This window comes from Chenopodium album, chromosome 4 (assembly GCF_948465745.1).
Source record: "Chenopodium album chromosome 4, dcCheAlbu1.1, whole genome shotgun sequence".
Classification (NCBI taxonomy): domain Eukaryota; kingdom Viridiplantae; phylum Streptophyta; class Magnoliopsida; order Caryophyllales; family Amaranthaceae; genus Chenopodium; species Chenopodium album.
In genome coordinates, this window is record NC_137837.1 from 75,036,908 (window position 1) to 75,061,025 (window position 24,118).

Below are 24,118 nucleotides of genomic sequence, written 5' to 3' on the forward strand. Positions count from 1 at the left end.
CGAGCACCTGAGCAACTGAGCACCACAAAAAGAGTACCTGAGCACTTGACTTCACATAAGAGCTAGGACATGCAGAATTCAGACTGTTAGCAAGATTAATTTACCTCAGACTATTAGCAAGATTGATAGTCTCCCTATAGAAGCTTACTAATACTCAATAATTTGATACTAAGACATCCCAAACTACGCTTGAAGCTTATTAATCAATAACTATATACTAAAAGACACACCAGCAATGACACATGTCAATTTCTGGTGTGTCCTTAGTATTTTTAAAAAAATATATTTAATAGAAAATTTATTTAAGGAAATTATTTGTAAAATTTAATTACTATATAAATAAAATGATATTTACCTTTTTTCTATATTTACATTAAATTAACTAATTAATATGGAAAATAGAATAGCAAAATATAATCTTTGTAAATATTTTTTAAAAAATACAATCTTCTACTATAAGTTTTTATGTGGCAAACATAATATTCGTTTCAAGGATACGATTGAGATAGACAAAATTTAATGACTAAAAACGAGATATTACAATATATGACAACTAATAATACGTACATAATTTTTTTTGTCAATAATCGTGCATGGCACGGGACCTAACCTAGTACTCAATTAATAGTCTGCCTATAGAAGCTTATTAATAGTCTTCCTATAAAGCTGAGTCTGAGGTAAATTAATCTTGCTAATACTCAATTATTTGATACTAAGACATCCCAAACTACGCTTGAAGTAGCAAGTATTTGTCTGCCTATAAAAGCTTACTGATTGCTTCTTTTTATTTTCAATTATATCAGGTGGGGTCATGGCTTTGAGTTCAATTTTTATGGTCTATAATTCTCTTCTATTGCAGCTCCATGATTCCGACAAAGAGAAGAAAGAACCTGCCTCAGGACTTTTGAAGCAATTCTGAAATTATTCATCGGGATTTCCTTATTCATTTATAGAGAAGATACCTTGACTCAAAAACGCACCATGCTCGGCTGATAGGTGTCTTCTACGACAGGGTCATTATTTTGGCATTACACAGCTGCATTTGAAGAGATTATATTTCTAGCTTAAGAACTATCACATTTCTGGCTGAAGAACTATCACACTAAACAGGGAAGAATATCGCACTCTAATGATTAAACAAATAAACAGCATAAACAACATCATATTTATCAAAGATCCTAAACCACTGAGAAGCTATGATTAAAGCAAACAACAACATAGAGTTGTACGTAAGCTCGTAACTAAAGGATCTTAACTGCAAAGCTCGTAACTCCACTGTTAACATCAGTGAAACTAAAGGATAACTCGATATTTAATTTGAGCTGTGTTTTTAACTCTTAAGTCCCCGGTTAGATTAATTATGCATGACAACAAGTACAAACACATAATACTGAAGTGAATAAAATCAGACCCAAAAAACAGAAACAGAATTCAACCAGTTCACAATTTCTGTCTTTCAAGAGGAAGGAATTCTCTCCCAAAACTTCTACTTACAACTTTTCTGAATGATCTTACTACCCTTCCCTTCCTTCTATTTGTTACAAAATTCACTTATAACAAACTAATAGTGATAACAAAAATAACAAACTCCCCCAAATTACTTGATTATTCTTCCTCTAACAAATCCAGTAACAGAACTCCACATCATCTAACATGTTGCATCAAATTGCTGCTGGTTTGGGATTTATCTCAATTAATTAGAACACTTTTATTCAGGGAAGAACATATTAATAAAATTAACATTTTCGATTAATAATTTTAAAGATTAAATCTAAACAGCAATAGCCAAAGGTAAAAATAACTAAAAACAATTGAGACTGCAAATTAGTAAATATTCCATCATCTATTTCAGATAATTATCAAATTGAAAATTACATGGAAACACAAATTTTATAATTGAAATCAGAAAAATTTATCCAAATAAAATAGAAAAATTTTCCTCTTGGAGTCTGAAATCTACAGCAACAGTAATCACATGCATATTTCCAACACCTAGGGCAGTAAAACTTAAGTTTACAGGCAATAGTTCAATAGAAATTAAATATAAGCAATAGTTTATTATAATAATCGAGTTTAATAGAACACTAAATTGAATATACTTAAAACTAAATTAAGAATAAACCCTAGATTGCGAAATTGAGATTTGATAATTGCATAGAGAATCAACTTTTACCCGAGAGAATTCACCTCAATTGATATCATAATTCGGCTCAATTGATTTCAGATGAGGTCGCCTCAGAGGAGAACATGGAGTGCGCTTCATTGGGAAAGAGAGGAAGACGAGGAGTTGTACGTGTTGGAGGCCGAGGTCTACGGTGGATGAGGGCTCTGGTGGAGGAGAGCTATGGTGGAGCACCGGTGAGGAGGCGGTTGCGGTGGAGGGGGATGTGGTGGAGAATGCAGTGCGAAGAGAGACTGAAATAATGAAATGCGAGTGAGTTAGAAATAATCGAAATGCCAATAATAAGTTTAAGGAGCTAATGAAAAAAGGGCATTTCTTTTTCTTAAAAAAAAAATTAAAATAATACCTTCAGTTAGTGAGCATACTTATGTATCAAAGTGTTACAATAGTGTTACTTAATATCAAAGTGTTACAATAAAGTATTACTTTATATTAAAGTGTTACAATCAAGTGTTACCTAATGTTAAAGTGTTACAATAGTGTTACCTATAACTTAGTACAATCTCTACCTTTCAAAGTGATACCATGTGATGTTACCTTAGGCCATTTTTGTACTAGTGGTGTCAGGAGGTTTCGCCGGGAATTTGAGATCGGAAATACAAAGCAAAATCCGTAAACGAAAAGTGGCGGAAGTAGAAGTGTGAGGCAAGACGGGCGGAAGGAAGAGAGGAGGAGATGGAGGTGAGAGAAAGAAATTATTTTTGAAGGGAATGAGAGTGAACAACGACGGATTAGAGTTCTAGGTTTTGCTCAGTTAGGTTTTTTTTTTTTTTTTTTTAGCATTCTTTTTAATTATGTTAAAAGAAAATAGAGTTATAGAGTTGTTAACCAAAACATGTGCTCTATATTGCAAAGTCACTTTTTTTTTTAATTAATATAGTCTTAAATTATATAGAACGGTCAAGTAGGGAGGCGATCTATAAGTTCAACTTACAAAACGCTCATGTTACTTAGGCGTTCTGTAATATTCTAGAGATTGCCTATCCAACTTGACTGTTGTGTATTGTGTGTTGCTTATTCCCATTTTTGTGGTAGTGATAATTCCCAGCAACATAGATTTTGAGCCACCCAACTATTTTTCATTGCGCTATGTAGTCATTCATTTTTCCATTATGCAGCCCAACCGCTGGGAATGGAAGGAATTTAAACCAAACAAATGAACAATCTCCCAAAGCATCATAATGTGCAGTGTATGAATGAAACAGCAGAAATTGTTCGTCCTCTTGCTAATTATCCTCCTAACTTATGGGGCGATCACTTCCTTAACTATGCTCCCCCAAACGAGGTTTTTATTTATTCTTCTTATTATTAGTTTTGGTTTATATTTATTCTTATTCTTTTATTAGGTTTTTTTTAAAATATTTTTTTTGATAAAATTATTATTTTTATTCCTTATTATTAATGTTAATTAGTGTGTTACTACTCGTTTTGTTGTTACTAAGGACTAACCGTAATTTGTTTTAGTTTGTTACATTGTTTTTCTCTTGTTTACATATCTATGAAGAGTTATTACACTCTCACCAATTGATTTGTTACCAAATCTCAGCTCTTTTAGCCTTGTAAATGTACTAAACTCTCCAAGCCTCATTGATAGATATCTCAAAACTCTGTAAACCAACAAAATTCATACAAGTAATTATACCATCTATAATCTTAAATATACTAAAGTAACAACCGTTGATGTGCTTTCCTCCAAAACTATACACGTGTCAACTTATTATAAAACATTTTCCCGCCCAAAAGTTTATTGCATGTTACCAAAAAAACAAAATTATAACGTGATAACTTTTACATACATTTTACATAATTAAAAAAGTAATTTAAATTAACAACACTAAACTACTATGTCCTATAAAAGTGGGATATGAAGGATATAGTTGTACGTTTTTCTACTTATCCTTTTATAATGCATCATTTATATTATCCATGTTATACTTACTGTACTTATTGTTATATTATCATTGTTATTCAGTCTTACTAAGAATATTACTCTTTATATTACTCTTTTCGATTTATATTCTTCTTCCTACTTTTGAATTTTTTTTTTTGTGAGACAAATTGCCCAAGTGAAAAAGAACAATATAAAGCGGCTAAAGTATCAATTACTTGGGACAATCAATTTGAATTCAATAAAACAAACAAAATTAGCAAATTATATTTATTTACAGCGTGCATCGCACGGGAGATAAGCTAGTCTATAAATCTATAAATATAAATAAAGTAACAACCGCTGACATCATCCCCTATTTAAATTGTACGTACAAATGTCAAGTTGTGGTAAAAAAAATTCCCTCCTAATAGATCAATTGCTGACATCATATTCTTATTTCTAACTTATTTTTTTAACCTTCTTAAATTTTTCCTAAAATTATTAAATTATATATTCGGAATTTATTTTTTTTAAAACAATTATTATATTATGTTATTTCTATTTTTTTTTTTTTTACATTATTATGGATTTATAAAAAACTATTTGGCTTCCAAATATAATTACTCCCAGTTTAAGAGTACTCTTTATTGTATAATTTGGTTAAATTTTTACTATCTTCAAAATTATTTAAATCTAAATACCATTTCAATTAATGATTATGTTTCGATTTTTTTTTCTCATATGAGGTAGATTTATAAAATATATTTATTTCAAAGAAATTTTTTATGTCGTGCATCGCACGGGGCTAATTTAGTTTATAACTATATATCACCGTGCATGGTACGGGATCTAACCTAGTTAATGCTAAAATAGCAATCGCTAACATCATCAATCCTACCTAAACGATGTAAATCGCTGGTAGAATCGTTATGTTGTAGAATCGCTCATAGAATCGGTAGAATCGGTTAGAATAAGTGGAATCGGTACCAATTCTACGATTCTATACCGATTCTACTCCTGCAAAAAACCTGATTTTTGGAAACCCATAACTTTTTATTTCGAAGTCGGAATTAGGCTTATAATATATCATCGGAAAGCTCTTGAAGTCTACTTTCTGATAAGATTGGTTTCGTACCTATATCATTTATATATTTTATGTTATAGAGTAAAGAGTGTAAGGGTGTCATAGTTGAACCTAACTTTAGTCAATGACTTACATATTATTCAATCTAAATCATAATAAAGCTTATGAAACATCAATTTAAATAGCTTTTAAGATTATATCCAACCATTTAAATTTTATGGGCATAAGAATGTATTCATGAGTCTCATGCACTCAACTTTGGGCATATAAAAAACACTTTTATAACATGAGTTTGTTGTAGTTGTCATTCTTTAGCTATCTCGTTAAATGAACTAACTTGACACTTAGTTTTCTATCTTTATTGGATTTTTTTTATTATGCATGGGTCTAGGGAAAATAACTTTACGAGTCAACAACATTATTTTTTTCATAATTTAACAACAACTGTCGTGTACTCTCATGGTTAAGAATGTGTACCAATACTCCGACTTTATAGTTTATAGTGTATTGTTTGAGTTATGCGCGTGCGAAATTACTTTAAAAACTATTTTATGTTTGTATGTCAATATTATGTTATTAACAATATATATTATTATCATTCTCAGTGCTATAAAATTATGTATGTAGTCATTTATTACATTTTGAAGCCCAATTTTACATTTTGGTAGAATCGTACGATTCTACGATTCGATTTTACCGATTCGATTCTACCCCACTCACCGATTCAAAGTAGAATCCCGATTCTAATAACTTTGATCCTAGCATAAAATTAGACATATATCAGGATGTCATTAAAAATATTCCCTCCAAACCTACGACTGATGTCATCATTTTATAGTTTTTATTTTTTCCCCTTAAAATTCTGGTTAGGTTCATTATAACTCTATATATATTACTCCATTCGTTTTTAATTACTTGTTTCAATCTGCATTTCTGACTGTTTTTAATTACTTGTTTAATTTCCTTATTTGAAAACCTTTTATCGTATTTAATTAATTTTTTCAATTAGTGGATCCAACATAAATAATATTTTACTTTATTAATTTCATGTATTCTCTCTCCTCTGATTCTCTCAACTATTTTTGCATTTTACAATTTTTTATTCTTCCACCAACCCCACTACCTCCATATTTTATTAATTCTCCATTTTTTTCCTAAACCTCTGCATGGAGAAATGGAGCAAATGATGTAGTATCAATTTCTGACAAATTAAACAATATAATTTTCTCTAATAATAATAATAATAATAATAATAATAATAATAATTTTTCCCCTTATTTATCCATTTCATCCTTTAATTTTTCTGTTAGGTCTAAATATTTTTAATATTTGATTTACTGGGGGATTTTTTTGTTTTTGATTTTGATATCAAAAAATTAAAAAAAATAAATTATTTGTTCAAATCGTGCGTCACACGAGACTAATCTAGTATCACTAATAAATAAAGCCAGACGAAGAAGCGAGGTCACGAGACAGCGACACTTGGCGTTACAATTTTTTGTCAAGTGTCGCGCTACGTAAGCAACAAATAGGTATTATTGTGACACATATGATGCTAAGCTAGTAAATTTTGGATAGATTTTGTAACATAAAATATTTCAAGTCAGTAATAACATAGATTTCTATTTACAAACAAAACTACAAAAATTAGACTATCATATAAATAAGTGATATGATATTATATGTCTAAATATCCTTCATTGTCAAAGGGATTATATGATCGTAATTAACATTTAAGCCAAAAAAAATTTCCCAAAATTTTTATCAACTATCTGGGCATTGCCCGTGTACAAAACTAGTCACTAATAAATAAAGACGAGTCCTGCAGCCAGACCACGAGACATCCACACTTGGCATTCCAAATTTTTTCCAAGTGTCACAAGCAGACAAGTAAGCATTAATATTTAATATAATATATGTATATGATGCTACATAAGAAAAATTTGGATAAATTTATTTGGATTAATTAAATAAAATTAATTTTAGGATAAGATGTTTTTGTAAAGCAGAGTTTTATTTTCGATAAAACTTCCCATATTTCATATGGATAAAATAATATGTAAATTTATATATCATATCATTAATAAATATAGTCGAGTATCGTAGCCAGACCACGAGATATCGACACTTGACATTCTAACTTTTTGCCAAGTGTCATACTACACAAGCCACAAATAAGCATTAATATAATATGTATGATGCTACAGTGAAATTCGAATAAAATTATTTAGTATGACAAAAAAAAAGTAATTTTAGGATAATATGTTTTTTTAGAGATTTAATTTTTAAAACACTTCTATATTTCATATGTATAAAAACAAAATAATCTTTAAATGAATATCTTTATAAATGTTCAATTATTACATCATAAAATTCTTTTTAAAATGTTTTTCAAAACAAGATTCATCTATGGTATACGCTAGTTGATTAAAATAAGATATTGATACTCGACGTTCCAAAATTTCACCACGTGTCACGCCATATAGACAACAAATAAGCACTAGTATGATTCTAATATAAGTTAGCGAAATTCAAATAGGTTTTTTAAAATCAAAAGTTATTTAAGAGTTTTATTTTCGATAAAATTTTAATATCTATAAGGCCCCGTTCTTTAGAGCTGCTCTGCTCTACTCTACTCAAATAAAATCTGCTCTGCTCAAAAGAAATCTGCTCTGCTCTGCTCGGCTCGGCTTGGCTCGGCTCTGCTCTGCTTAATTTTCAAATAATAATTAATAATAACAACAATAATAATTAATATTCAATAATAATAATTAATATTTTATTGATGATAATAATTTATTATTTTGGATAATTATAATAATTATTAATAATTAATAATAGTTTTAATAATTAATAATAATAATTTTAATAATAAATAATAATAATTAATAATAATAATAATTTTAATAATTATTAATGATTATAATAATAATAATAATAATAATAATAATAATTATTATCATTAATAATTTTTAAAATTATTATTATTATTAATTATTAATTATTATTATTATTATTAATTAATAATAATAATAATAATAAATTTAATAATTAATAATAATAATTATTAATTATAATAAAAATTAATAATAATAATAATAACAACAACAACATTAATAATAATAAAATTAATAATAGCATTAATAATAATGTTGAAATCTGCTCTGCTCGGCTCTGCTCTGTTCGGCAATCCTGAAATCTGCTCTGCTCTGCTATGTTGAAATTTAATCTGCTCTGCTCTGCCCAAAAGCTCAAAAGAACAGGGTCTAAATATACTAAAGTAACAACTGCTGATGTCAGCTTTCCTCCATTACTATACACGTGTCAACTTATTATAAAACATTTTCCCGCCCAAAAGTTTATTGCATGTTACAAAAAACAAAAATAAATAAAAATCATAACGTGATAATTTACATACATTTTACATAATTAAATAAGTAATTTAAATTAACAACACTAAACTACTATCTCCTATAAAAGTGGGATATGAAGGATATAGTTGTACGTTTTTCTACTTATCCTTTTATACTACATCATTTATATTGTCCATGTTATACTTATTGTACTTATCTCAATTAACTAATACTCCTATTTCCATGTTTTATTATGATTGTCATTCAGGCTTACTAAGAATATTACTCTTTTCAATTTATATTCTTCTTCCTACTTTTGAATTTTTTTTTGAGATAAATTGCCCAAGTGAAAAAGAACAATATAAAGCGCTGAAGTATTAATTACTTCGGACAATCAATTTGAATTCAATAAAACAAACAAAATTAGCAAATTTTATTTATCTAAACCGTGCATCGCACGGGAGATAAGCTAATTTAAAATATGCGAAGTATAAAATAAATTATCACTTTTAGTAAAAAAAAAAAAAAAAAAAAAAAAAACCCTTATAAATCTGTTATTTTTACAACTACTAATGGTGATATGTTTTCATATTTTACTAATAAATTGTTAAGTGATCATTTATTCATGAGTATATTGATGAATTAGTATAGATATTACCTTGTTAACATCGAGGATAATTATGCATCTGCAGATGTAATTTTACAGATGTAATTATTAGCTGATCATTAATTCGTAGATAGCATATTGAAATTTTTTTGAGATGATTATACTAATTTAGCTATAAAATTTACACTGTTGTTTTCACAAACAGAGTGTGTTTTTATAATATTAATTGCTTTTATTCTTGCCTAAACTAATGGTATCCTACCACAAAATATCCTAAATTAAAAAGGATAATGTGATGTCTCTAATTATTAATAAAAATCCTACTCATGAGTAGATTGATGAATTAATTAATATCGATATTATATTATTAACATCGACGATAATTATGCATTAGTAGGATATGCATGCATGATGTCAAAGATTCGAATAGATTTTTAGGGGAGTATAATTTTTACTTATTGATAAGGAAAATTTGTCAATTGCAGCCATATAAAAAGAAAATTGCAAATTGCAGCCCAAACGTTCTTATAAATGTAATTTGCAACCTTATTCAACTTTTTCATCGGTTTGCGTGTCAAAAAATTTTCAGTTAAGGTTTTAGGGGACATGTTAGGTTTTAAGGGATCGAATTTAGCTTTTGAATAAGCAAAAAAAAACGTAAGTGCCTCATTTTGCGTTGTAAAAATATATCGATTTGTGGAAAACTATTTTTTGCTTTAAAAACTATTTTACGTTAATTTTATGCTAATTTTTTTTGAAACCGAACGGTGTATTAATTAAGGGACAAACACTACTAAAATTCGGCTAAATTGCGACCGTATTTCTACAACCGTCTGAAAAACGGTCGCAAATTATGAAATTTGCGACCGTTTTTTATGCGGTCGCAATATTACGACTGCTTTGACAACGGTCGCAAATTTGCGACCGTTTTTAAGCCTTTTAGACGGTCGCTAGGATGTTTGAACAATTAAAAATAATTCTAAATTAAATTAAATCGTTTGCGACCGTCAACGACGGTCGTAAATGTCATAATCTACGACTGTCAAAGAGACGGTCGTAAATGTCATAATCTGCGACCGTCAAAGACGGTCGTAAATGTCATAATCTACGACCGTCAAATAGACGGTCGTAAATGTCATAATCTGCGACCGTCAAAGAGACGGTCGTAAATGTCAGAATCTGCGACCGCCTCTAAAACGGTCGCAGATTTCTAATTTTGCGACCGTTTTAGCGGTCGTAATTGTTTTTTTTTTTTAAAAAAAAAAAATAGGGTATAAAAGAGATTGAAACTCACCCTAACCCTAATATTTTCACAGCCGCTACTCCTTCATTTTCATATCTCCTCTCTTTCCTTCTCACGTTCCTCCTCTCTCTAATTCTCTTTCTCTTTCTCTAAATTTCCTCCCGTACTCTTTCCTCTTCTCCTTCTCGTTCTCTTTCCTCACCTTCCTCCATCTCGTACTCTTCTCCTTCTCCTTCTCGTTCTCTAATGAATTGTGGTGTTGTATTTTCGTCAAAGTTTGGTATTAATGGTCAAATTCGACCATAAAAATTCCAGATCTGGAGTTTTTATGGTCGAATTTGACCATATAAACCTAAAGAGGAAGAAGTTTTGTGAAAGGTATGTATTTCTTCTCTGAATTTTTATTATATTTTTGTTGTTTTATTTTGTTCTCTAATTTCCATGATTGTTCAATTTTTTTCCGATTTTTTATTGTGTTTTTGTTTGAGTTTTGGTTCGATTTTTGTGTGTTTTTGTTTGAGTTTTGGTTCGAATTTTTGTTGATTTTGTTCAAATAGTGGTTCGATTTTTGTCGAAATTGTGTGATTGTTCGAATTTTTGTGGGTTTTTTTGAGTTGAATTTTTGTTCAAATTTTGCTTAGTGTTTGTGGGTTTGATTTGTGTTCGTATTTTTTGCTGATTTTTATTTAATTTTTGTGCATTTTATTTCGATTTTTTGTTTGATTTTTGTAAATTTTTTTGAAATTATATGGGTTGTTTTTGTTGGTTTAATTGGATGTTTTTGTTGGTTCAATTTCTGGGTTGATTTTTTTGATAAATTTATGTTTTTTTGGGTTAATGGTGGGTGGGTGGTGGTGGGTATTGATGGTTGAAGGTGGGCGAAGGTGGTGGTGGGTAGAGGGCGGCGGATAGTGGTTGTTTAGGGTGGGCAGTGGTGGTGGCTTGGGTAGGTGGGATCTAGTTTCGGTGGATCTGGGTCAAGGGTGAGTGGGTGGTGGGTCTGTTTTCCTTTTTTTTTGTTTTTTTTAAAACTTTTAGCGACCGCTTATGACGGTCGCTAATTTCAAGATTTGCGACCGTTTCATAAAGCGGTCGCAATTATTAATATTTGCGACCGTTTTCTTAACGGTCGTTGAAAAATAGTAAAAACGGTCGCAAAAAACTGCGACCGTCAAACGGTCGTAATTTTGTTTTTTTGCGACCAAGAGAATAACGACCGCCATGTTACGACCGTTGACGGTCGTAATTATGTTTTGCGACCGTTTTTGCTATTTTCTGCGACCGTTTGAGGCGGTCGCAATTTGGCTGAATTTTAGTAGTGAAAGCGTCCGAGAGTACATAAGGAGAAATCTCCGCAGGGCAGTGATTCACCCAAGTTTGTTCAACACCGAAAGGTAAAAGCTTTGCTAGATGATGAGAAACATTATTTCCATCCCTCTTAACATGAGCCCCAAAGCAAGAATTAAAAAAGGAACTTAAAAATAAAATATCCTCTAGGATATAACCATCGAGGTCAGATAAGTAAACCATAGCTTTCGACAGACGATCGATAAGAACTTGGCAATCAGACTCAATTATCACATCCTTGAACCCAAACTTCTTGGCTAAACGAATAGCCATGCATATGGCTTTGCCTTCAGCTATCTCGGGAGGCCACCATGCCTTTGTTCTTCGAGTTGTGGCAAAGACAACCCCACCCACACTATCACGCGCCACGACTCCAAGCCCAACCCAGCCTTCCTCCACCAGGGAAGCATCAGCGTTCACCTTGATCACACTTTCCGGAGGGGCTTTCCATGATTTGCTGCTACGAGGGCGCTTCACACCAAAACTGACGTGCACTTTCTTGCTATAAAGACCATATTCATCGCTCAATCTGATAGCACGAGCCAAAAGGATGGGATTTGGACACTACTAAAATTCGGCCAATTTGCGACCGTTTTTTACGACCGTCATGAAAACGGTCGCAAAATATTAAATTTGCGACCGTTTTGAAAGCGGTCGCAGATTTGCGACCGTTTTTGGGTTATAAAACGGTCGCAAAGGCATTTAAATAGTTTTTAAAAATAAAATACATGTCAAAAATAATTCAAAATAAAAATAATGTTGTTGCGACCGTTACTAACGGTCGCAAATTTGGACAATTGCGACCGTTTGAGAGTCGGTCGCAAATTTCTACAACTGCGACCGTTTGAGAGTCGGTCGCAAATTTCTACAATTGCGACCGTTTGAGAGAGTCGTTCGGAAATTTCTACAATTGCGACCGTTTGAGAGTCGGTCGCAAAATTACGACCGCTAATGCCGGTCGCAAAAATTTTTTTTTTTTTTTTAAAGGGTAATATAAAAGGGGAGAGAAGCACACCCTAACCCTAATAAGCATACAACCGCTCCACTTCCCCTCTCTCATTTTTTTCATTTCTCACGCCTCTCTCCTCTTCCTTCTCTCTATTTCCTCTTCTTCTTTCCCTAATCAGTTTCCCCTTCTCCTTTTGTTTCCTCTTATCCCCGATCTATTTCCTCTTCTCCTTTTCCTTTATCCTCTTCTTCTCTTACCTCCGTTCTCTTTTACACCAGTGCTAGCTGCCTTAATTAATCTTCTTTGGTGATTCTTAACTGAGCAATAAACAAATTTTGATAAATTCAACGAGCAACAAACGAATTATGGTGTTAATGGTCAAATTCGACCATAAAAATTCTAGATCTGGAATTTTTGTGGTCGAATTCGACCATATGAACCATTAGAGATAAAAATATTAATAAAGGTGGGTTTAATTTATGTTTGTTTTCGATTTAAGAGGGTTTAATTTTGTTTTTGTTGGATTTTTTGTTCGAATTTTTGGTTTAATTGTTGTGGGTTTTTTTGTTTTAAGGTATAATTTTTGGGTTGAATTTTTGGGCAATTTTTTTTGTTTGATTTTTGTTAATATTACTGAGTATGTTTGATATTCGTTTCGAATTTTGAGTTGATTATTGGTAATTTTATTTCGGGTTTGATATTTTTTGTTGATTTTGGTTTGATAATTGTTTTATGTTCGATTTTGAGGTTTATTACTTTTATTAATTCGAATTCCATGTTTTATCCATTCGAATTTTGTCTTTTTTTTTTAATTTTCATTTTAATTTTTGTTTGGATTTTTTTGTTTTTTTTGGGTTTGATTTTATCCGTGTTTGGGTTGATTTTTGCTGGTTTGTTTGGTTTTTGTTATTTTTGGGTTTCATTTTCGTTAATTTCAATGTGGTTAATTTTGTTTAATTTTATGTTTGAATTTTTCGTTCTTTTTGGGTTAATGTTTGATTTTGTTTAATTTCAATTTGGTTTTTTTTTTTGGGTTTGATTTTATCTGTGTTTTGGTTGATTTTTTGCTGGTTTTTGTTATTATTGTTATTTTTGGGTTTTATTTTCGTTAATTTCAATTTCGTTAATTTTGTTTGATTTTAATATATGTGGTGGCTGGGGTTTTCGTGGTGGTTGGTTGGGGTTTTCATGGTGGCTGCGTGGTGTTTTCAAGGTGTACAGTGTGGTTGGTAAAGGTGGTTGATTGGGAAGGGGCAGTGGGTGGAGTTGGCTTGGGTGGTGGGGGGCGTAGTTCTGAAGAGCAGTGGTGAAGGCGATTTTTTTTTTGTTTTTTTTTACTTTTAGCGACGGCCAAAAGCGGTCGCTAATTTCCAATATTGCGACCGCTTCTTTTACCAGTCGCAATTGTTTATATTTACGACAGTTTCCCTAGCGGTCGTTGAAATTAATAAAAACGGTCGCAATAAATCAGCGACCGTCAAACAGTCGTAATAATTTTTTTTTTGCGACCAAGTAAATAACGACCACCCCTTTACGACTGTTGACGGTCGCAATTATAAATTGCGACCGTTTTTGCTATTTTTTGTGACCGTTAGAGGCGGTCGCAAAAACCTTATTTTTTAGTAGTGGGAGTAGTTTTATCATTGAAAACCTTTTGATTTATCTCCCCCCAAATGCACCACGCAAGGAAGGCAGCACGCTGCTGCAATTTGACACTCCCCTTTTTCCAGTTTGCAAGAAATTCACAAGGATCATTCATAAAATCTGCATCAATTAAAGGCAAGCAACCACTATCCTCCCAAAGTTCCTGCACTCGAACACACGTGAACAAAGCATGTACACTGGACTCCTCTTCCACCCCACACCAAGGGCATATTGCATTGTCAATAAGGTGGCGATGAAGAAGCAAAGCCTTGGAGGGCAGTGAACTCGTACAGAAACGCCAAAGGAAATGACGAACTTTGGGAGACACCTCCAAGCTCCAAATGTACAACCAAACTTGATGAAAATCATCAAAATCACAGCCCTTCCCAAGCATGTAAGCAGATTTTGTAGAATACAACCCATCGTTCGAAAAAGCCCAAGTCAAAATATCCTTGGGTTTTCTCAAACTCAAAGGAATGGCTAAGATGCATTTTTTATCTCTTTCATTAAAGTGCGTAGAGATCAAATCCACATTCCATTCCATAGTCTCAAAGTTAATAAGCTCACTAACCTGGGAAAATTCACCATTGTCACTCGAAGTAACACCACTGCCATGTTCATCCGCAACCCACGCATCCTTCCATATATTAACATTGGAACTCGTCCCAATCCTCCAAATAACCCCCTCCTTCACTAAAGCCTTAGCACTCTACACACTTTGCCAAGAATAGCTTCCCCCTTGACCAAGAGCCGCATCGAGAAATGAGCAATTCGGGTAGTACTTTGCCTTCATGACTTTGCTAAGTAAGGACTCTTCATTATGCACAAGTCGCCAAGCCTGTCTTCCAAGAAGCGCATCATTAAAAACACGGAGGTCCTTAAATCCCATGCCACCAAAGCATTTAGGAGTACAAAGAGAGGACCAACTCCTCCAATGAATCTTGCGTTGCATTCCTTTTTGACCCAAAAAGAATCTTGCCATGGCACTTGAAATTTTATCAATTACCGAGCCTGGGAATTTGTAAACCCCCATCAAATAGGTCGGGATGGCTTGGATGACGGATTTTAGGAGAATTTCCTTCCCATCCCGAGAAAGAAGTTTTTCCTTCCACCCTTGCAACTTCTTCCATAATCTATATAGAAGAGCCCCAAAAATTGCCTTTTTTGATCGGCTTACCACAGTAGGGATTCCCAAGTATTTACCATGTCTATCAACCTGTCGCATGTTCAGAACTCCCATAATCTCATACTTTTGCTCTTGTCTAACTCCTTTACTGAAAGAAACCTCCAACTTTTCATAATTAATTGAGGCTACTTCATACTGGTTGAGAATGTCAACGATAATTTCGCATTCCTGTCGGTTGGCTCTAGCAAACAGAAGACTATCATCTGCAAAAAGAAGATGGGAAATTATAGGACCCCTGCGACTAGGTCTGGCACCATGAAGAGCACCTCCCTGAACCTTACTCTGCAACATAAGAGATAAAGCATCTGCCACCAGATTAAAGAGGTAAGGAGAGAGGGGGTCTCCTTGACGGAGTCCCTGGGAAGGGACCACATCACCACACACCCTTCCATTAATTATGAAAGAGTACTTCACAGTAGACACACATTGCATGATAAGGTTAACCCATCTGCCATCAAATCCCATAGTAAGCAGTAATTTCCTCAAAAATCCCCATTCAACTCTGTCATACGCCTTACTCATGTCAAGTTTAAGAGCAATCGTATCCCGCTTCCCCTTACTCCTTTTCTTCATTGTGTGAAACAACTCCAAGGCTTTGAGGGCATTATCTGTAATGAGTCTTCCCAGAACAAAAGCGCTTTGATTTTCCGAGACCACACTAGGAAAAATCAACTTAAGTCTCATAACAAGCACTTTGGAAACAAGTTTATAGAGTACATTACAGAGGCTAATAGGTCTAAATTCGGAGGTCACACTCGGAGAATCAACTTTAGGAACTAAAGCAATATTAGTGGCATTAACATGCTCTAAAGCAACAGAACCATGAAGAACAACACTAACAAAAATTGTCACACCATCCCCAACAATATGCCAAAATTTTTGATAAAAAATAGCATGCATACCGTCCGGACCCGGGGCATCACAGGGGTGCATTTGTTGAAGAGCTGAATAGATTTCTTCCTTTGTATAAGGCTGCATTAAGTTCGAATTTTGCTCCGGCGAAATAGAACTTTTCACGTGTTTCAGAACCTCGTTCAACTCTTCATCAGTAGGAGTGCCTGCCTCGAAATTTTTTGTAAAATAATCAGAAACAATGCCTTCTACACGCTTCTCATCTTCCTGCCAAACCCCCTCCGAATTATAGAGCCCTTTTATTCTGTTCTTCTTCTTCCTCTATGAAGCTTTATGATGGAAATAGCTGGTGTTTTTATATCCATCTCGAACTTCAGATACTCTCGACCTCATATACCAGTGAGCTTCGTACTTATCATGTAAATCGTCGAGCTCTAGCCTCGAACACTCATCACAGCTTGCAGTTGTCACAGGTTTGTGCTGCGCATTCTTGAGAGCCTCTTCCTTCAATTCAATCTGCTTACCGAGGTCATCAAATTTCACCATACTCCAGTCTAGGAGCTTTCTGCCCACTGCCATAATTTTCTCCATAACACTCACCCTGCCAGTCTCACACCAAGCCTCTCGAACCGTAGCTTCACAAGTCTCATCTAGCAGCCACGCAGACTCAAACTTGAACCACTTTTTGTGCTTTTTCTTCTTCTGTCTATTTTGTTGCTCAAAATGGGTTATGATGGGGGTGTGGTCAGAACGGTATCTCAAGAGGTGTTCAACATAAACATTCGGATACAATCGAAACCAAGAAGGAGAAGCCACAAACCTATCCAGTCTTTCACGAATTTTGGTAGCTTCAGTCAACCCCTTCTCCCAAGTCCACCATTGACCTCGAAAATCAAGGTCTCTGAGTTCACAATTATTAAGAACTTCTCTGAAATTTGGCATTTCCCTTCGATCACGATCCGAACCCCCCTCCTTCTCACTAAGGGAGAGAATTTCATTAAAATCGCCTCCGAAAATAATAGGCAAATTAATGCCTTCACACAAAGATTGAATGAGACGCCATGTGCAGTGCTTATGCGAAGAATCCGGCCACCCATACACTCCTACAAACCTCCATTTAACACCATCACGAACCACATCTCCACAAATGTGATTGCGGGAAAAGGAAACAAGGGAAAAACTGATTTTATCCTCGCTCCAAAACAGACACAAACCACCAGACTTCCCATGGCTCGACACACCAAAAGAATTTGAGAAGCCTATATTATTTTTAACACCTTCTGCCTCCACCTTACTGATCATGGTCTCCGAGACAAAAACCAAGTCAGGGGCATAAATAGAACTCCACTTACGGAGTCTTCGAACCGTCCAAGGATTGCCCATACCCCGACAGTTCCAACATAAGAGACTCATTGGGCTTGGCGGGGTTGGTTCAAGCCAACCTCCGCCATATCTTCATCAACATACTCGAGAGCCTTCATTTTAACTTCTTTCCCTCACCTTCAACTCCCTTATCAATTAACTCCTCCCCTAAAACACTAGCATCTCTTTTGCGGTTCATAGAAGCAGACTCAGCACCAGCATCTGTCACCAATTTTCTGTCAAATCTCTTCCATGTCTTCGCCCCTGGTAATTTCTTAGGGGAGTTCTTACCAGCAACGAATTGGAAGACACTAGCCTCATTCACTCCAGAGCTCTTGATTAAAGCACACTCTTCTGGCACCTCTGGCACTACACTGCCTTCCCATGCTTTCTTCATGATATTAGTGTTCAAATTTGGTTCTTGGTCAGCACAATTGATCAGTCCTTGCTCTAGTTCGAGTCTATCTAGTTGCTGCTTGTCCCCCTCCTTAGTCACAAACAACTGACGCTTGCCTTTCGTAATCAGAGACAGCTCCTCCCTCTATTTAGCATGCCCCTTCCTAGGTGAGGCTCGGAGGAATAAACCCCACCCTAATCTTTTTTCCTTCTCCTCCTCTGTCAGCACAAGGCAGTCCTTCTCGGAGTGACCAATCACTCCACACGCAAAACAGAAATAAGGTAGCCTCTCGTATTTGAATTCCACCTTGAATTCATTCCCTCCCCTGCCTTTGATTCGTTGGAAACGTCGCAAGGGTTTGGTAATATCCATCAGAATTCGAACTCTCCTATATCGATCCAACCCAAGGGCATCATCTTCTATCTCAATTACCTCCCCTAATCCCCCGACGAGGGCTTCCACATACTCATTCGATCGACAGTTAAAAGGTAGGTTGTAAATTCTTACCCAGAAAGGAGAATGGGTGAGAATTACTTGATCAGGCTTCTCATCCCCTTTAACTTCATTCAAAACAAGGAGATGATTATCCCAACACCATGGTCTTCCTTTCAAAATTTTCTCCTTATCTCGCCATTGAAAAAATTGAAAACCATACAAGTTAGGGCTCAAGACCCATACAACCATCCCTTCCGTTGGCGCCCACGCCTTCAGCATCGTGCGCTTAAACGCTTCTATATTGTAAGGCTTCTATATTGTAAGGCCTAGATGTACACAGGCGCCCTACCAAAAGCAGTTCTAGGTTTTCATCCGATTTCGAACTTTCTATATTGCCTAAGTCAATCACACTTCCTTCCTCCTCCTCTATTTTCAAAGAGGAGTACATCTTTGCTAAATCCTCTGCCATGATACCGGAGCACAGTCGTTCGTGACGGAGTACAATCCTTTCTCGCAAGGGAGCAAAAACCCTATCTTTCGAGGGAGTTTTTTTAATAAAAAATTATGGGGAGGGATAATTTTATGCTAATTCGGAGCTCAATTTGGAACTATTAAAACTTTTATCAAATAATTTTCAACACGCAAACCGATGAAAAAATTAAATTAGGTTGCAGTTTACAATTTATAACAACTTTTGAGCTGTAATTTGCAATTTTTTTAAATGGCTGCAATTTTGCAAAATATTAACTTTAAATGGCTGCAATTTGCAAATTTTCTTATTGATAAATAGAGATAATTAACAGATTAAATCTCATACTTACCTCCGTTTTTTATTTGTTGACACGTATTCCTTTTTAGGAAGATTTTTTTAGTTGACACATTTCCTTTTTGGGTAACTTTTATACCTTGCTTTTTAAGTGTTTCCCACTTACTTTATCATTCTCTCTCACTCTATCTCATCTCCTTGATATGTGTGCTTAATTAAACGTGTCAACTAAATAGAAACGGAGGAAGTGTTATTGTTAGCTTCTAATTATTGTAATATTAATTTTGTTTGTATACCAAAAAATGATTTACGTACCATTGGCCTAGGTTACCCAAGGTCTAATGGAGCGAGAGGCAGAAGAGCTTAAAGAGGTGGTGCGCAAGGAAATTTTGGCCGTTAACAAAGACGCAAAAGAGAGACTTGTATTTCTAGATGATATACTTCGACTTGGAGTTGCATACCATTTTGAAAATGAAATTGAAGACACTTTTCAAAAGTTCCACAAGAAAATGTACGATGATAGTTCCTATGAGGATGATCTTTACTATGTTTCTCTACGATTTCGTCTCTTACGACAACATGGATTCAATGATTCATGTGGTATGTCACCATTTACTTCATCATTACATTGTTTTTGCATAGTTTTATGTCAAATATATACATCGTAATTAGAAGATAATACTCCGCATATTAACACGGTATTTGTTTGTATAAAAAAACAGATGTATTTGAGAACTTCAAATGTGAGGACAAAAGCTTTAAGGATTGTCTAGCAAGTGATGTGCAAGGCTTATTGAGCTTGTATGAAGCATCATATCTAGCAGTACATGGAGAGAAAACACTCGACGAAGCTCGTGCATTTGCTACTACTCATCTAACCTCCTTTGCTACACAATTAAGCTCTCCCATGGCCAAACAAATAGCCCATGCCTTGAAACTACCCCTTCATCGACGTAGTATAAGGCTAGAATCGTGGTATCAAATCTCATTCTACGAGTCAACGTCTTTCCACAATGAAGCTTTGCTGAAATTCGCAAAGTTAGATTTCAACTTGCTTCAAATATTGCACAACAAGGAGCTAAGAGATCATACTAGGTAAACATGTCAAGTAACTTATACAAGTAGATAAAAGTGATTTATCTTTTTAGTGTCTGATGACAGGCCTGGGCCACACCCGCCATGAGTGTCTACTTTATACGACAAAGGAAGTTCCACCTCAAAATCATATGACAATGAGGGGAGTGGTCCCTTATGCTTATTAAGTGTGGACACAACTTTCTTGATAAAGAGGCCTAGGCCACACCCGACACATCTGTCCACTATACACGACCAATGAGGTTTTACCTCAAAACCATATGGCAATGAGGGAAGTAACCCTTTTGCCTTATAAAGTGCACACAACTTTCTTATTTTTTCAATGTGGGATACACATCCCAATACAAACTCTTACTATAAACTAAACCAATGTGGGACAACACACCACTCACATGTGGGTTTTCTCATGGACTTAACATTTCTCTTTTCTTCAATGTGGGATACACATCCCAATATTTCTCCACTTTTTTTTTTCAATCTTTGAATGTGGGATAATACTTTCACTCACATGTGGGTTTGCTCATCGGATTAACACATATATTTTCCGATATCTCATATCTCTAACAGTGTCAATAATTGAGAAATTTCTAAACTGCTTTTTTTCTCTGCTAAGGTGGTGGAGAAGTTTAGATATGGTCACAAAATACCCTTTTGTGAGAGACAGATTAGTAGAGGCCTCCTTCTGGATTTTGGGTATGTACTACGAACCAAAGTACTCATATGCAAGGATGTTGTTTAACAAAATGTTCAACATTATATCGGTCATAGATGACATCTATGATGCTTATGGAACCATTGAAGAGTTAAAAACCTTCACTGAAATGATTCAAAGGTTCGTTAGCATAAATGTACCATATGAAAGTTAAATATAGTCCTCCTAATTAAATCTATATTTTTACCTAATTATTGAACTAACTAGAATCTTAACTTAATTGATGAAATAATAGGTGGGACAAAAATTGCATCGATCAACTTCCAAACTACATGAGAGCCATTTCTCAAGTTATATTTGATACGGTTGAAGAAATTGAGCAAGATTTAGCTTTGGAGCAACGATCATACGCTGTTTATTATCTCAAAAAAGAAGTACGTTCATATATACTAAAGTATAATCTTTATACTCGTATCATTATTATCTGTTTTCCTTGTGAAATTATACAAGCAATGACTAACATTAATCAATGTCTTATTTTATTTGATAGATGAAAGCTATATGTGAATCTTACTTACAACAATCTGTTTGGCATCATCAAAATGTTGTTCCAACATACGAAGAATACATGAAAAATGGCATTGTAAGCTCCGGCTATTTCTATGTTGTTACTGCAGCATATCAAGGAATGGGGAAGTTGGCATCAAAACCTGTCTTTGAATGGGTTGACGAAAATACAAAGGCTCTAAAAGCTTCATGCATACTTGCCAGGCTCTTGAATGACATTAGTAGCCACAAGGTATGTACACGTACTCTCATTTAAGATGCACAACAAGAAAAGGGGTATCTACCGGCGACTCAAAATTACCAATAAAGTAGTACTAATAAAAAGGAAATTTTGATTAAAACCACCATGTAAACTAGTGAATTTTGACATAACTACCTCAAGTTTTTTTTTTATTTAATCGTACCACCTAGTTTTTTTCCAAAACGTTTAAAAGTACCACCACTTTTCTGTGTGACGTCATCATGAGTCCCCCTTTTTCATTTTTCATTTCTTTTCCCTCGATTTCTCGTATCTTCTCCCCCTTTTCTACCTATTCATCTTGTAAATTTGATTTCAATTATAGCATTTTTGCAAATTAGGGTATTAATTTCTGCAATTAAACCTTCAACGAATTGAATTGCTTGATTAGTGTAATGAGGGTTTGGGTAATCAATTTGGGGGTTTTGCTCAATTCAAAAAATTAGGTTTTATGAATTGCTTAATTGGATGAATAGTTGGACAATTAAAACATGTAATTGGGGTGAAAACACAATAAAAACATGTAATTTGGGCAAAAACACAATCAATACATGTAATTGGGGCGAAAACACTAACACAATCCCATGATGACGTCACTCTGAAAAATGGTGGTACTTTTAAATGTTTTGGAAAAAACTAGGTGGTACGATTAAATAAAAAAAAACTTGAGGTGGTAATGTCAAAATTTACTACTTTACATAGTGGTATTTTTCAAATTTCTGATAAAAATGTTGTTAAATAAGGTATTTAAAAGGCCATGAGTAAGAAATAGCCAAAAGATTAAAATGTAAATATTATAAACAATGGAACAAAACTGGTGTGCCGTTATGTACGTAAATAACTGATTTGAAAACAAAATTCTAGCGCAATCGGAAGTGATGCTCAATTGTATTCAATCGCTGGCATGTTCCTTAAGGTTCACACTAGTGGCGGACATATTAAGCCCATATAGGGATTAGGGAGCGAGCACCATACCTGCATCCCCATTTTGTAAAAAAAAAAAAAAAAAAAAAAAAAAGGTTCATAAGCCCGAGTAGAAGCCCAAAAAATTAGACCCTTGACCCATTCCGAATATTTCTGTTTTGCTAGACTCTTTATTTCTCCTAAGCTCTTCATGTGAATTGGTTAATATAAAAAAGCAATTTTAATATTTTTTTAAATTTCTTATACAGTCATGTGAAATCCTTTTTACGAAACCGTTGTCTAATTTTCTCTCTCCAACTTAAAGCCCCAAAACACTTATCAAACACCTACCCAGATCTACTGCCGCCCACAGACCGTCTAACTGCCTGGATTGATAGTGTTGGCAACTACCTGAATTTATTGCCAATTATTTTAGACCCCTATTTATAAATTTCTGGATCCGCCACTAGCTCACAACTTCACACTCTACTCTCATGCATACTCTTGTAATTAGGTGAGAGATTAGAGTCACATAAACTTACGCGCAAAAAAGATGGAATGTGTTTAGAACTTACGCGCAAAAAAGATGGAATGTGTTTAGCAACTTTCGTACGTTTACATAAATGTATAATAATTGGTTTTTTCAACCAAGGAATATATATAATTCACAATGTAATATGAAAGAATAAAGAAGATGATAGACAAAGATACTAATTAGAAATTAAGAAAATTAACCAACCCTTAAACACCCCATTAAGAAAGGAGATAAGTGGAGGTTATAAAGGAATCCCAACAAAAAGAACTAGAATGCCAAAAGAATGAATATAAACATGGAAAATTTTTACTCCACAACCTATTGGTATAGTAAATTGTTGATGATTTTTTTATATATTAATTTTTACACATTTAATTAATTGTCGATAAAATCCATTGATTAATGCACATTTTAAAAGTACATTGATGTCAACAACGTTGACATTTGAGCACCCTTTATTCAGAATTAATTCTTTTTTGACAACCAAAATTACTCTCTCTATGTTTTAATAAGTGTTGCACTTTGACCGATATATAGTTTTAGACAATTTAATTGATTTAAATAAAATAAGAGGTAAGTGGAGTAGTTGAAGTATAAAAAAATTATATAAAAAATAAATAAAAGGGTAATAGTTTATTGAAAAGTAATGAATATGAAAGGAAAGAAATAATATTAACAAAATAGTGATAGATTTGGATGGGGACAATAAAGAAGAAACATATAATATTAAAATGTACTTTTTTAAAAAATGTAACACTTAGTAAAACACGACTGTATTTGGTAAGTGTCACACTTATTAAAACACGGATGGCTTACGTACTTCTAATGAGTAATTGATTTAACTTTGATCC

At 33.9% G+C, this 24,118-nt stretch overlaps 1 protein-coding gene across 1 annotated transcript; it reads left to right on the forward strand.

Moving 5' to 3' along the window:
* The first annotated feature begins 2,747 nt into the window (after nt 1-2,747).
* LOC145628160 (sesquiterpene synthase-like) lies at nt 2,748-22,178 on the forward strand. The gene is made up of 7 exons (XM_081680470.1): nt 2,748-3,467; nt 19,604-19,877; nt 20,000-20,372; nt 20,986-21,204; nt 21,320-21,458; nt 21,575-21,823; nt 22,155-22,178. The coding sequence occupies exons 1-7, from the start codon at nt 3,339-3,341 to the stop codon at nt 22,176-22,178; spliced, it is 1,407 nt and encodes a 468-aa protein (XP_081536596.1). The 5' UTR covers nt 2,748-3,338.
* The last annotated feature ends 1,940 nt before the right edge of the window (nt 22,179-24,118 follow it).

What these genes read in the sequence shown, in the direction of transcription:
- LOC145628160 (XM_081680470.1), top strand. Translation starts at nt 3,339, where the DNA reads ATGAACAATCTCCCAAAGCATCATAATGTGCAGTGTATGAATGAAACA. An exon ending in TTCACTGAAATGATTCAAAG is followed by an intron (nt 21,205 to 21,319) that starts GTTCGTTAGCAT and finishes ATGAAATAATAG; the next exon opens with GTGGGACAAAAATTGCATCG. An exon ending in TTTATTATCTCAAAAAAGAA is followed by an intron (nt 21,459 to 21,574) that starts GTACGTTCATAT and finishes TTTATTTGATAG; the next exon opens with ATGAAAGCTATATGTGAATC.